The sequence below is a fragment of the Dipodomys spectabilis genome, unplaced genomic scaffold (assembly GCF_019054845.1).
Source record: "Dipodomys spectabilis isolate Male_0828 unplaced genomic scaffold, ASM1905484v1 ptg000264l, whole genome shotgun sequence".
Classification (NCBI taxonomy): domain Eukaryota; kingdom Metazoa; phylum Chordata; class Mammalia; order Rodentia; family Heteromyidae; genus Dipodomys; species Dipodomys spectabilis.
This window is the reverse complement of record NW_024870941.1, coordinates 2651678-2663803: the sequence shown is the minus strand read 5'-3', so window position 1 is coordinate 2663803 and position 12126 is coordinate 2651678. Positions and strand designations below refer to the sequence as shown.

At 43.2% G+C, this 12126-nt stretch overlaps 1 protein-coding gene across 1 annotated transcript in view; it reads left to right on the top strand.

Annotated features, from left to right (window-relative positions):
* The window catches only part of Kcnq3 (potassium voltage-gated channel subfamily Q member 3), a 245443-nt gene that overhangs the window by 220798 nt on the left and 12519 nt on the right, over positions 1-12126 (top strand). The window contains exons 5-9 of the mRNA XM_042699958.1: positions 1740-1895; positions 3505-3615; positions 4604-4699; positions 5973-6067; positions 10443-10469. Of these exons, the coding sequence (XP_042555892.1) occupies positions 1740-1895; positions 3505-3615; positions 4604-4699; positions 5973-6067; positions 10443-10469 (485 nt within the window). The remainder of the gene's footprint in view (positions 1-1739; positions 1896-3504; positions 3616-4603; positions 4700-5972; positions 6068-10442; positions 10470-12126) is intronic.

Genomic DNA, 12126 nt, shown 5'->3' with positions numbered 1-12126 from the left:
CCATTTCCCCCATATTGGCCAGATACCAGTCCCCTAGCCCCAGATATAGCAGAAACGGATTCTGCCACAGAGCTGCTGGCAAAAAGTTGTGTAAAGTCAGAATTTCCTTAAAAAGTGTTTGTAATGACTGCAAAGCACAGAATTGGGACCTATTTTCACTCCCCGTTGACAACCATTACACCATGTTTTAATAACCCAGCACAGCCAGTTTATCTGTGAGCACACGAACAGCAGCTGTTTCTTTAGTTGAGCACCAGATGAAACTTCTGACTTGCATTTGGAGGCCAGGGGGTCTATGAGAAAACACAGGGCCGGAACTGATTCTATAAAGCAAGAAGCTCATGTTCAGATAGCACTGGGGAGAAATTCACCCTTCTCAAACTTCCCACAGCCAGATCCTAGCTGAGGGGAAATGGCAGCTGGGTCACCAGAATCTTCTATAACCTCACTTGCTATTGCTGTGTGAGCCCACATGAAGACAGCTACAGTGCTTGTGGCACTGTGCGAAAGGCCAGATCTATGAACAAAGGATCATAAGCAAACATCAAGCAATGTGTATCATTTAGGAAACAGGAAATGCTAGGTGGGAGCTGTGGTTAGTTCTCACTAACTAGTGGAACAAACATCTCATCAGGTTTCAGAATGGAGATGCCATGAGCCTGAAGATATCTTCAGATTCTTGAATTGGCCCCATCGACAGGTTAGGGAAGATGGGGTAGCAGAGTCCATGTGAGCCAAGGCCCCACGTGGAGAGGCAGGAGGCAACCATGTCAGTGGGATTCTGCCTTTAGTCAGCTGGCTGACTGCAGGCGTGCAGCCATGGGACGATGATTCCATCGACTTCGTTCTCTGAGCTGCCTCAGGAGAAAGCACAGCAGGCTTCCTCTCCACTTTGGCTTTCTTTCCACCCAACTTACCATGTTAAACCTTGACATTGGAGGAAGAGGAGAAAAACCAAGGAAGCTCAAGCTGGAAGTAGCAATGTCTCCAGCAGAGCTTTTGCAGTATTATTAATTTATGACTTTATTTCCTCCCCATAGTATCCTTAGCATTTTCCTTTAAATCCACTTAGTCTTGTCAACCTACTCTTTTGCCTTGTCTATTGTACGATAATATTGAGACGCCATGTGCCATTTCCTTTTCACATGATCTGAGTCAATATACATGGATTCACATGAAAGTTGTTTATTCTGAATCCCACCTGTGATGCTGTGCCACTTGTAGAATCCCAGTGGGCCAGTCCCTTCAATCTGCAAATGGCAATGCTAAGCATGGGACAGACGGGATAATTTGCCTTGGATTCTACAGAAAGATGGTGGCAGGGTTGAGTCTCTGCCCATCTGTCCCTTGACATCAGTTTTTCCATGGTTCTGAGCATTGTCCTTGCTCAGTATAGTCAGAGAAACTCTCCAGCCTGCACAGATGGGAGCCTTCATTTGGGGGTTACTGTCCAGTTCCTTGTGACCTCTCATCTTCCCATGACATCTCCTGAGCTGAGATATCAGAATCCCCCTGACCAGAGGCTGCATCTCCTAGAGCCATATGCAGTTCAATCAATTAATTATGGCAATAATGTCTATGTTCCTGATCTTAATTTGCAGTGGTGGGATGTAGAGGTCAGAAGATTAATAGTCACAGGGCTGGTAAACCTGGACTCCACCTCTAGTGTGTCTGGCTCACAAATCCACCTCAAGGTCTTCCCAGTGATGCCTTCCCTCCCCCACTGTCCATTCTTCCAGGAACTCATCACTGCCTGGTACATCGGGTTCCTGACACTCATTCTATCTTCATTCCTTGTCTACCTGGTGGAAAAAGATGTGCCTGAGGTGGATGCACAAGGAGAGGAGATGAAAGAAGAGTTTGAGACCTATGCAGATGCTCTGTGGTGGGGTTTGGTAAGTAGCTCCCTGAAGACCCACGACATGGGGTCTGCTCTGCACTCAGTCAGAGACGCAGGGGTGGAGGGCATGGCATGGGTGCAGTCTATAGTCAAAGGTGAGACCTACATGTGTTCCATCTCTAAATCTAGAAGTAAGTCTCGCCAATGGGGCATGCCCATGGAATGAACCTTGAACCAGTCATTTAAAGACCTGACCTCAGTCACAGGATGTTTGTAGCAAAACTGCACAAAACATTCACGGTGACAGATACACACAAGTGAGCTCAGACCTGAGGATGCACAGCGCCAACCTGCTCTGTATTAAAGCAGCGTTTCTTGAATTCTTATTTTGCTCTGGACTATCATTATGAGCATGTTTTCCTTTCTAGTATACCTGAAACTCAAACCTCTGTTATTACCCTCTTTTGCAAAATGAGGAAACTGAGGCAGGAAGAGATTTTTTTTTTATAACTAGTTTACTTAAGATCTCTCATCCACTAGCAGATTTAGCTTGAGATTTGAAAGTGGACAGGAGGGCTCCAGAGGCCATAGTGTTTCCTCATTTGTAACCTGTTCTCCAAAAGTGGGCACACGTGAACACATGTGTATGTACGATAACATAAATGTGGAATATTACACTGGAATGTATGACACACATATGCAAATATACACAAATGCACTTGGAATCACAATTCATGAACATGGTTATGCATGAAGTCACGCATTCACAAGTATATTCATTCATCCCTATTCACAAGCGCTTGGTTCCAGGAGCGCATCTCACCCCATCCCTGGAAGTTATCAGAATCTGAAGACGCTCAAGTCTCTCATTTAAAATGGTCACATAGCCTATACATGTTTGTCTGACTATATACTTAAATCATCTCTAGCTTTCTTATAACCCCTGCATGCTATATAAAGCATTGTTATAGTATAGGTTTATATATTTTTATTATCTTTGACTATTTACAAAGGAGTTGCCATTCACATAAGCAGTTTATGAACACAGTGCGTCTTGATCAATGTCACCCCTTTCAATATTCTCCCCCCAGCCCACCCCTCCCCTCATTTTTGTTAACTTTGTAGGATATGTAGCAAATTTTGTTGCCCTTTAACAAAGTAGTTTATGAATGCAATGAGTCTTGATCGATGTTACCCCTTCAACAGATTCACCCCCTTCCACCACCCCTTCCCCTCTTCTTCTTGTGTGGTATATACAATGAATTCTTGACTGCATTCTTCTCCCCTTCCCCCATTGTTTTGTTGTGTTATGTTATATTGATTTGTCTCATATTTTTGATCCAGTTGGTTGAATCCAAATATGTAGAATTCCCATGTTCAGAAGGCCAACTGTGCATTCACCCATGAGTGCACACATACATACTTGTAATTATTTCACTATTTGTTGACTGAGAAGTAGCACATCCTTGACTTAAAGAAACAGGCTATGGTCACAAGGCTTCCATTTAAATTATTTAGTACCAGGTGGCTTTTATCCCATGGAAATTTAGTGATAAATGGGAGCAACACCCCAGCAGGTGTAGAGGCTTAGAGATGGAGCTCAGCGGATGTGTGGATGATATTCCCTCCGTGGGCAGCCCCCGTCTGAACTCTTCTCTCTTCAGATCACACTGGCCACCATTGGCTATGGAGACAAGACACCCAAGACCTGGGAAGGCCGTCTGATTGCTGCCACTTTTTCCTTAATTGGTGTCTCCTTTTTTGCCCTTCCAGCAGTAAGTACCTTTGATGTGTGACACAGGGCTCCTTTCACTGCCTGGCCCCAGCTCACATTTCCTCAGTCTTTTATGCCTGAAATTCTACACCTCACAACTTCTCCAGCTCTCTCCTTACATGTGGTGGCCCTGTCTTTTTTTAATGGCCAGTTATGCTTCTCCGGGCTAGGAGTGATTCTTTCAAACATCCTTTTATTATCCAAGACCCAGTGTGAGTATTGCCTTCTTCACACTGAGGTACTCACTCCCTGTTCTGGGCATAAATCTGGAAAGGCACTATGACTGTGCTGGGGTTGTGCATTTCCATCTCTGCCTCCTCCTGGGAGACTGGATTTCTGTCTTCATATATCGCAGAACTCTGTCTTCCTTTGTCCTGTCACTTACTAGATATTTGCCCTGTCATTTACTAATTATTCATTTTTCTCAGGCAAAACACTTGGCATAATATGATTGAAAATGGCCAGAAATGTAATAATGAGAGTAAGAGGGGAAAAAAGGCACTAACTGAACTTACTGTATATCAAAATAGTGCTAAATGCTTTAGCTATATCACTTGACTTGGTCTTCATGACAACACTGTGAATTTGGTGCCATATTTTCTCCATTTTTCCAGATGGCAAAACAAAGGCTTAATTAGGTTAGTAAATGTAGCTGGGTTGTGGAGACCAGAATCTCACTAGTCTGACCAGTTCTAAAGAATGGCTATTTTGACACAGAGCTTGAGAAGAGCATTCATAAGTAGCCATCCTTCATTGCTACTTAAGATTGCTGCTCATCCTCCCTTCACTTTAACAACTTTTTAACTTATTTTTGTTATCTCTAAGGATCTGTACAAATTCAACATGTCAGTTTACAAGTACAGTGCATCTTGATCCATGTCTTCCTTTTCTTTTCCTGGTGAAGCTCCCCGAGTGCCACTGGGCACCAATAGGGCTTAATGTGCCGTGAGTCTGGTGAGGCCAATGGATATTGTGACTTCCCCCTGCAGGGCATCCTGGGATCAGGGCTGGCTCTCAAGGTGCAGGAGCAGCACCGTCAGAAGCACTTTGAGAAAAGGAGGAAGCCAGCTGCTGAGCTCATCCAGGTCTGTTTTCAGGGGGGATAAACTGGAATGGAGCCCAGGATGGTGTGTGTGTGTGTGTGTGTGTGTGTGTGTGTGTGTGTGTGCGTGTGTGTGTGTGTGTGTGTGTGTGTGTTCACATGTCCAGGCAGGAGTAGGCCAGCTTGTACGTGCTGTCTTACAGACAGCCATGAGGTTATATGGCTAACCATTATATGTCCCAAGTTCACATGTTTTATTAGAAACGTTATATACTTATCTATATGACCTCTGAATGTTCTACAAAGGACAGTCCTGTCACTCTCCCACCCAGCTTCTAAAGCATTCCAGAAACAGATGCAGGACTCACAAATAAAACCAGCTACTTTTACACCGGTAATGCTGGAATAGAGAATTTGTCTTAGATATGTGGCACTACTTAGCTTATTTTGCATTCTACTTCACACCCCAAGCTTCACCTAGGAACCCACAGAGAAGAGGCATTTACAGTCTAGGTGCTAGGCAGTGAGCTAAAGGAACACTAGAGTCTCCTCCTGTCTGCTAATGATAGAGAACCGTAAGTCAAGAAAGAAAAAACTTGCCTTTCATGTGAAGAATACCGCATGCTTCACAGAGTTGTTCTGCCAGATAGACAATCATGGACCAGTAGCTTTCGGAGCCTGCCTGTTCTCTTTCACCATTGCCTCCCCAGCCGAGGGCAGAGGTTACGACAGACAGAGGTCCTCCCTCTTACACGTCACTGGGACTTCTTGCCTCATGAGTGTGTAGTCTGTTGGGAACAAGGAAAATGAATTATCCCAGTCATAGCTACCTGAACGCTCAAGACACACTCACCCGTGTGTGAACGTGTGTCCAGTGTTAGCGTTGTGTTTAGCTCTGCTCCAGCATGGTACCTGATGGCATTCCACATGTTGCAGTTTTAAGATTAGTCCCCATTATCCCCCAAGCCCTGAGCCATCAGAACACTCTGGAAGTTCTACCATCTAAAGATCTAAACCTCTTTTCCCAGGCTCTCTCTTGCACTCAGAAACTCTTCCTAGTCCATTGACTGAGCAGTCTCAGAGAACATTCTAGAAGGAGTCGTGCATGTTCTCACCAACCATAATAACAATTAAAACTCCAAGATAGTCAAGAAAGGTTTTCTTCCTAAAGGAGCTAGAATAAACCGAACTGTCTCAGTTGCTCTGGTGGCTTAATTGCACATTTAAACTCTTAGTGGTCAGTTGCCCAAAAGTTGTGATCATGTCATGCGATTCTGTGTGGAAGTTTCATCCTGTCCCTCTTTTCCCCTCTGCAGGCTGCCTGGAGGTATTATGCTACCAACCCCAACAGGTTGGACCTTGTGGCGACCTGGAGATTCTATGAGTCAGTTGTCTCCTTCCCATTCTTCAGGCAAGTGCTCGCTGGGCTGCACACTCAGGTGTGGCTGGCCATCCCTGCTGTGGAATCTATTTGTGCTGTGGTCTCAAAGTTTCCCTGTGGAGTCATCTTTCAAGGCTACAGGGAATGATCAACGTGGACTATGCCTTAGTATCACCTAGGCACTTATAAAGCCCTACTGCCCATGCTATATCCCAGGCTAATTAAGTTAATATTATCACTGAATCCTGATGCTTCAAGACTGAGCCTTGGGCATCAGTATTTTTAAAGCATTCTGGAAGAATCCAGTTTGTTGCTGGAGGTGACCAGTTGGACAGCTTGAAGTAGCAGATAACAAGATAAGATCTGATCTATGTGGAAGGAGGGTCAGAGGGCAGAGGAAATGGGAGCCAGTACAATCAGACACCGCAGCCATCCTGGAATGCCCTTTACCTGGCTGTGTTCTGCATCCCCAGACCACTGTGGGCTTCAGAGAAAGGAAGAGGAAAGGGAAGGGCAAAGGAGTCCTCTGGGGACCCAGCAATGCCACTTTGTGTTCTCAGAAAATGGAATTAAAGTGCTCAAGGGAGGCGGTAGATAACCTGTTCCCATGACCAGCATATAGAAAAAAGGAAGAATAAATTAGCATACATTGGATGTTGGATGTGTTCCAAGTTCATATTTCATTTGGTTCTCACAGAGCTCCTCTGAGCTAAATCAGAGGTTCTCAAAAGTACAGATGTGTCAGAACTGAGGGGGTATTTGAAAAGGCAGAGCCATCATCCACCTTCAGCAGCTCTGATGGAAGCGTGGTAGTATGAGCTTCCTGAAGGAGACCCTCAGCATCAGGTCTCATGCTGTTTCAGAGTTGATGGTACCAGGCTCCACTCATTGTTTCGACCAGAAATGTGGGCCATTTTGACCAGTGTGTTAACCACATCTAGAGGCTGCTAGTGCCTATGGCCTTCTCCCCAACAGGGCGTCTAAACAGGCTGCTCCTTCCTGGGGTTTTGATACTATTGTCCTGAGCTCAGAATTTTAAGTCTCTGGATAGATGCTGGACTCCTAGAGTCATCTTTGACATAGACAGACAGCTTGTTCCTGTCACACTAGCATTTTGAAGGGCCATAGTATGACCCCATAGTAGAGAAGTGACTCCTTTTATTGCCTTCTACTCCATCACACACACAGTGTAGGATCTGTTGATCTCTGGACACTGCCTTGTTTATCTTTCCATTATCATTTCCAGATTGTACTAAACAATTTAAAGAACTAGCAGAAAACTATATTTGATTAACCCATTTCCCTGTTATAAAACATGAACAAAAACTTCCAGTGGGCAAACATGACAAATGGAAAGTTGAAACTTTACCCTGAACTTCAGGACCTAAAAATCAGGCTCCACACACATCTCTCATCTAATCTACCAATGTGTTTTCACTTCTCAAGGGGATCTGGGGCAATGAGCCTCTTTCAATTAGAAGTCTTCAGACTGTCAGTATTTTTGAACCCAGTGTATATGCTGAGCACTGGGTGAAACTAAAGCCAAAGCTTTGGCTAACGAAGCTTTGATCCTGAAGGTAATGAGAAGCTATAGGAGCCAGAGAATAATACAATCAAGTCTGTGTTCCAGGAAGCTGGCAGAGTTTGAGGATGGAAAATGGATGAAATGGACTTAAGATTCAAGACAAAGCGATCAGGTTGCATATGTTTTCAGGCAGGGCTCAGGGTAGGAGGAAATTAGACTACTACCTTGCAGTTTAACAACATGAGTATCAGGAAGTTAGGACCTGTTTTGTCAGGAGTGGGTGAGGCCAAGGAGAGGGGGAAGCATGAACAGGGAGAAGAAGGTGGATAAATACAGTCATAATGTTCAATGTGGAACCAGGAAAACTGGGGGGAGGGGAAGGGATACTGACACAAGTGGTGACATTGATCAAGGTACACTGTACTCAGAAAATGATACGTGGAATTGAAACCCCTTTGCACAACTACTTAATGATAACACAACTTTAACTAAAAAAAGAAAGAAAGTAGGGCCTGGACCAGCTCACAATGGATGGATGATTTGAGAAAGAGCTGTGGAGAAAAGAGGAATCAAGTTTTTGAAAAAATGAATGCTAAGTTTGGATGAGGGTACTTTACCGAGTCTTAGGAATTATAATTAATCTTAATTGCTCAGAATATAATCTATATAGTTCCCTTCCTTTCTATAATCCTTTCTATAATTCTAGTTTCGCTATCATTTCTAAGATGTAGGGTAGCATACAGCAAAGTCTTCCTAGGATGGGCAGGTGGTTTAATCTTAAGAGAACACAATGACCTTGAGCTCAAAAACAAAATATGTACACCCACGTTGGATGCGGAACCAAGATGATTTTCATTTGCTATGTATCTCAAGGCCTTGGCAATGGGCCTATTCTTTTGGGTTGATTTATTATAAATAAGGTATTGTCCTGGCTGTCAGAGACTCCGAGGGCTACATTGTGCTGCCAGACAGCTGCTGTGATACGGGAATGGCTTTTAAAGGAAGAGAGAACATTTCTTTCTTTCTTTTTTCCCCCAAGGACAAAAGTACAAAGTCACTAGAGACATTCACTTAGCAACCATTCTGCAACAAGGCAATTCCTTGGGAAAAGAATGTCCCTGAATTCCAACTCAGGTCATGTGATAAGGGTAAAGAAATAAGCGATAATATGCTGGTATGTCACCTGCCTTTGTTAATTTTTAATAGCCATTATATTGAGATATGTTACCCTACCTATGCAATGTACACGCTTTAAGTAGAACATTTGGTAATTTCAAGAATATTCACGAAAATTTGGGTATCTGTCACCACTCTGTAATTCTAGAATGACTTTACTACACCAGAAAGAACGCCCATACTCATTAGCAGTTACTCTTTGGTTTTACATTCTATTTACTTTTAATTGATAAACTTGATAAACATTTGCGCTGTTTCCATTTTTGAGCTTGTATGAATAATACTCCCAAGAACATGTCACTCTGTGGACATATTTTCAACTTTTTGGGAGAGATACTTTTGAGTAAAATTGGTTAACCTTTGTCTCACATTTTGAGGAATTATTAAACTGTGCTCCACAGTCGCTAGACCATTTTTTTTTGGGGGGGGTCCGGTTGTGGGGCCTGAACTCTGGGCCTGGGCGCTGTCCCTCAGCTCTTCAGCTCAAGGCTAGCGCTCTACCACTTAAGCCACAGTGCCACTTCCGGCTTTTTTCTTTTTGCTTATGTGGTGCTGAGGAATGGAACCCAGGGCCTCGAGCATGCAAGACAAGCACTTTACCACTGAGCCACCTTCCCAGCCACTTGCTAGACCATTTTACACTCCTGCCAAGGTTTGAAAGATGGGATTGTGTAGCCCAGCTCAGTAATGGGGTCATATAAAACTTTCTGCTCAGTATAGGAATCTAATTTTCAGTTATGTGTTTTGGTATAGTAATGATAGATGATACTACTTGGTTTTAATTTTTTCTTGATTACCACTTATTTGAATTACAAAGAGCCTGGCCTATTGCAGGTGTTTAGTCTATACTGGACAGGAAGGATATAGATAGATGGATTCTTTAGCACAGAGAAGGTGAAGAAGGAAGGAAGACACTGTGTGTCTTAATTTTAGTCTTGGGCACAGGGTTCAAGCACAGTATCTGGAATGGGCCTCCAAAAGGTAGAATGAATGGATGAGTCCTCTTCATATTCCATGAAGGGAAGAGGAAGGGGACTCTAAGCAGAGCCTGAATAATAGCTCAGCATCCTAACTGTGTGCAAAGCACGTGTGCTGGAGCACTCACATGGTCTAGGTTCAGATCCTGACTCAGCTGCTTCATGAGACCTTCATTTGATTTCTCAATGCCTCAGTTTTCTCATCAGGAAAATGAGATGTTAATAGTAGTTATATCACAAGGTTTTGTGAGGATTGAAAGAGGTAATACATAAATGGCACTTTAGCTATTATCTGATGATAGAGGACCAAGGGATGAAATCGTTTGCTCAGTGAAGGTTCACAGGCCAGACATTATTGACTCTGATGATGGTGGTGGCAGAGTGGCGGGATGTGGAGCTGCACCATGACACTCATGTCTCCACTATTAAACACCCTTAAACCCAAAACCAGCCTTGAAGTAGAGTCGGTACTTACCAACTATTTTCTGAATGAATGAATGAAAGAATGAATGAGCAGCTGAGAAGATCTTGAACACCTGGAGCCAAATGGTTGCTGCAGAAGTAGTCTGGCTGGGAAAATAGTTTTGTTACTTTCTCTCCACCATTTCCATCTGTCCTAGAGTGCCCTCTCTTTACTTTCAAAGGGAAACTTTGGGGAAAACTTTGGAGAGGGGTTCCACTGTTGCACATAACATGCTGTCTTTTCTTCTCTCTCTTCTCCTTACAGGAAAGAACAGCTAGAAGCAGCAGCCAGGTAAGTTTCTAACTGTGAATCTTCCTCTTTTCCTCACTGTCATGCATAGATCTTGGGGTCATTCTCCTTGCTGACCACGTATGCTGCAACTAGATTTACTCAAAGGCAACTGCATAGAAATCACAGCCACAGCCTCTTGATGAATGAGTCCTCTGGGCTAGGTTCAGAACATGTTACCTCATGCAGTCTTCGCGGCATAAAGGGGAGTCTAGGCTGTGATATTCTCAAGGCAGGTATCTGTGTTGACAACACCTGCTTGTTTGAGCCCACTTGTTCAATTTATATTTGCAAACAATTCAATCTGAACAACGGCCTTCAGGTTTCTTCTGTGCATCTGTCTTCAAAAGGAGAAAAAAAAATGTCTCAGGAACCTTCCTTGCTCTTACCTTCTGATTACAAAGCTGTTGAACTTAGTGGATCAAAGAATTCAGTAGCTGAGATGGAGAGGTGAGATTTGGACCAATTTTATTTTTCCTAATGCCTGACATGTAACGGAAGGCATGTCACCATTTGCCTTTAGGAATAGTTGTGGAGAGCATGCCTATTTATTTCACATCTCTTTACCTCTGAATTAAGAGATGTGGTTTTCTCAGAGAAGGATGAAAATATGGATTACATTTATTTGGTAAAACATTGTTGGCTCTAGGGTGACAGTTTCATAATATTCCCAACCAATTCTGGCTTAGAAGGAGGACAGGGACAGAGCTGATGCTCTCTAAGTCAACAGTATGGGTCAATCCAGGGCCTGGCCAGTCCCGTGGAGCAGAGAGACTTGTGAGAGGAAGAACACATGTGAGCACTGGACATTAGTATGGAACCTGCCCAGTCAAGGAAGTCTGGCCAAAGGCGAATGCATATGTTCAGCATAACACATAAGATAATTTAATTTCTGTCTGGGGACAGGGCTGTCATCCAGGAGAGGGCTGGGGGGATTTACCCAGTTACGCTCAGAATATAGAAATTCCATTGTTTATACCTTTGTTTTGTTTTTATTCCATTTTTAAAATATGGGAACTGATTGCACACTTCATGAAAGGTTACATTTCATGTGGTCTTTCTCTACCCATTAAAAACTTCATTCCTAAGACATAAGTACTGTCACAGCCTCCTTACTTGGTTCCTAAAGACTGAAAACAATGCCTATACCTTATTATCTACCTACTGGTCATTGGTGGCTATATTACCACAAACATGACTCCAAACAGGTATAATGGCACACCTATACTTATCTAGGAACAACTGTATCAAGTATGACTATACTTGGATGTCTTAGAATTATACCAGATTGACTTACAACAACAAAGATTTATTCTCTCTCAAAAGAGACTGGAATTAAGAAAACAAGTTGTCTAGGCAGTACTCTTTGCAGAGCCATTGGGGAGGGTGGGGGGTGAAGTTGCTTGCTTCCTCCTGCCTTCTAATGGTTTCTAGTGGAAATCTTTCATTCACATTACTTGGCTTGTAGACACATCACTCCAATGCCTGTCTCCATCATCACATGGCTTGCTTTCTTCTAATTCTGTCTGTCTCTATCACATCTCCCTTTTTTTCTTATAGAAACCAGTCAAAGGATTAAATGCACATCTAATTCCCCTATGAATTCATCTTAACTTGGGTATATCTATAAAGGTTGTGTTGACAACCTTTATAAGCATGG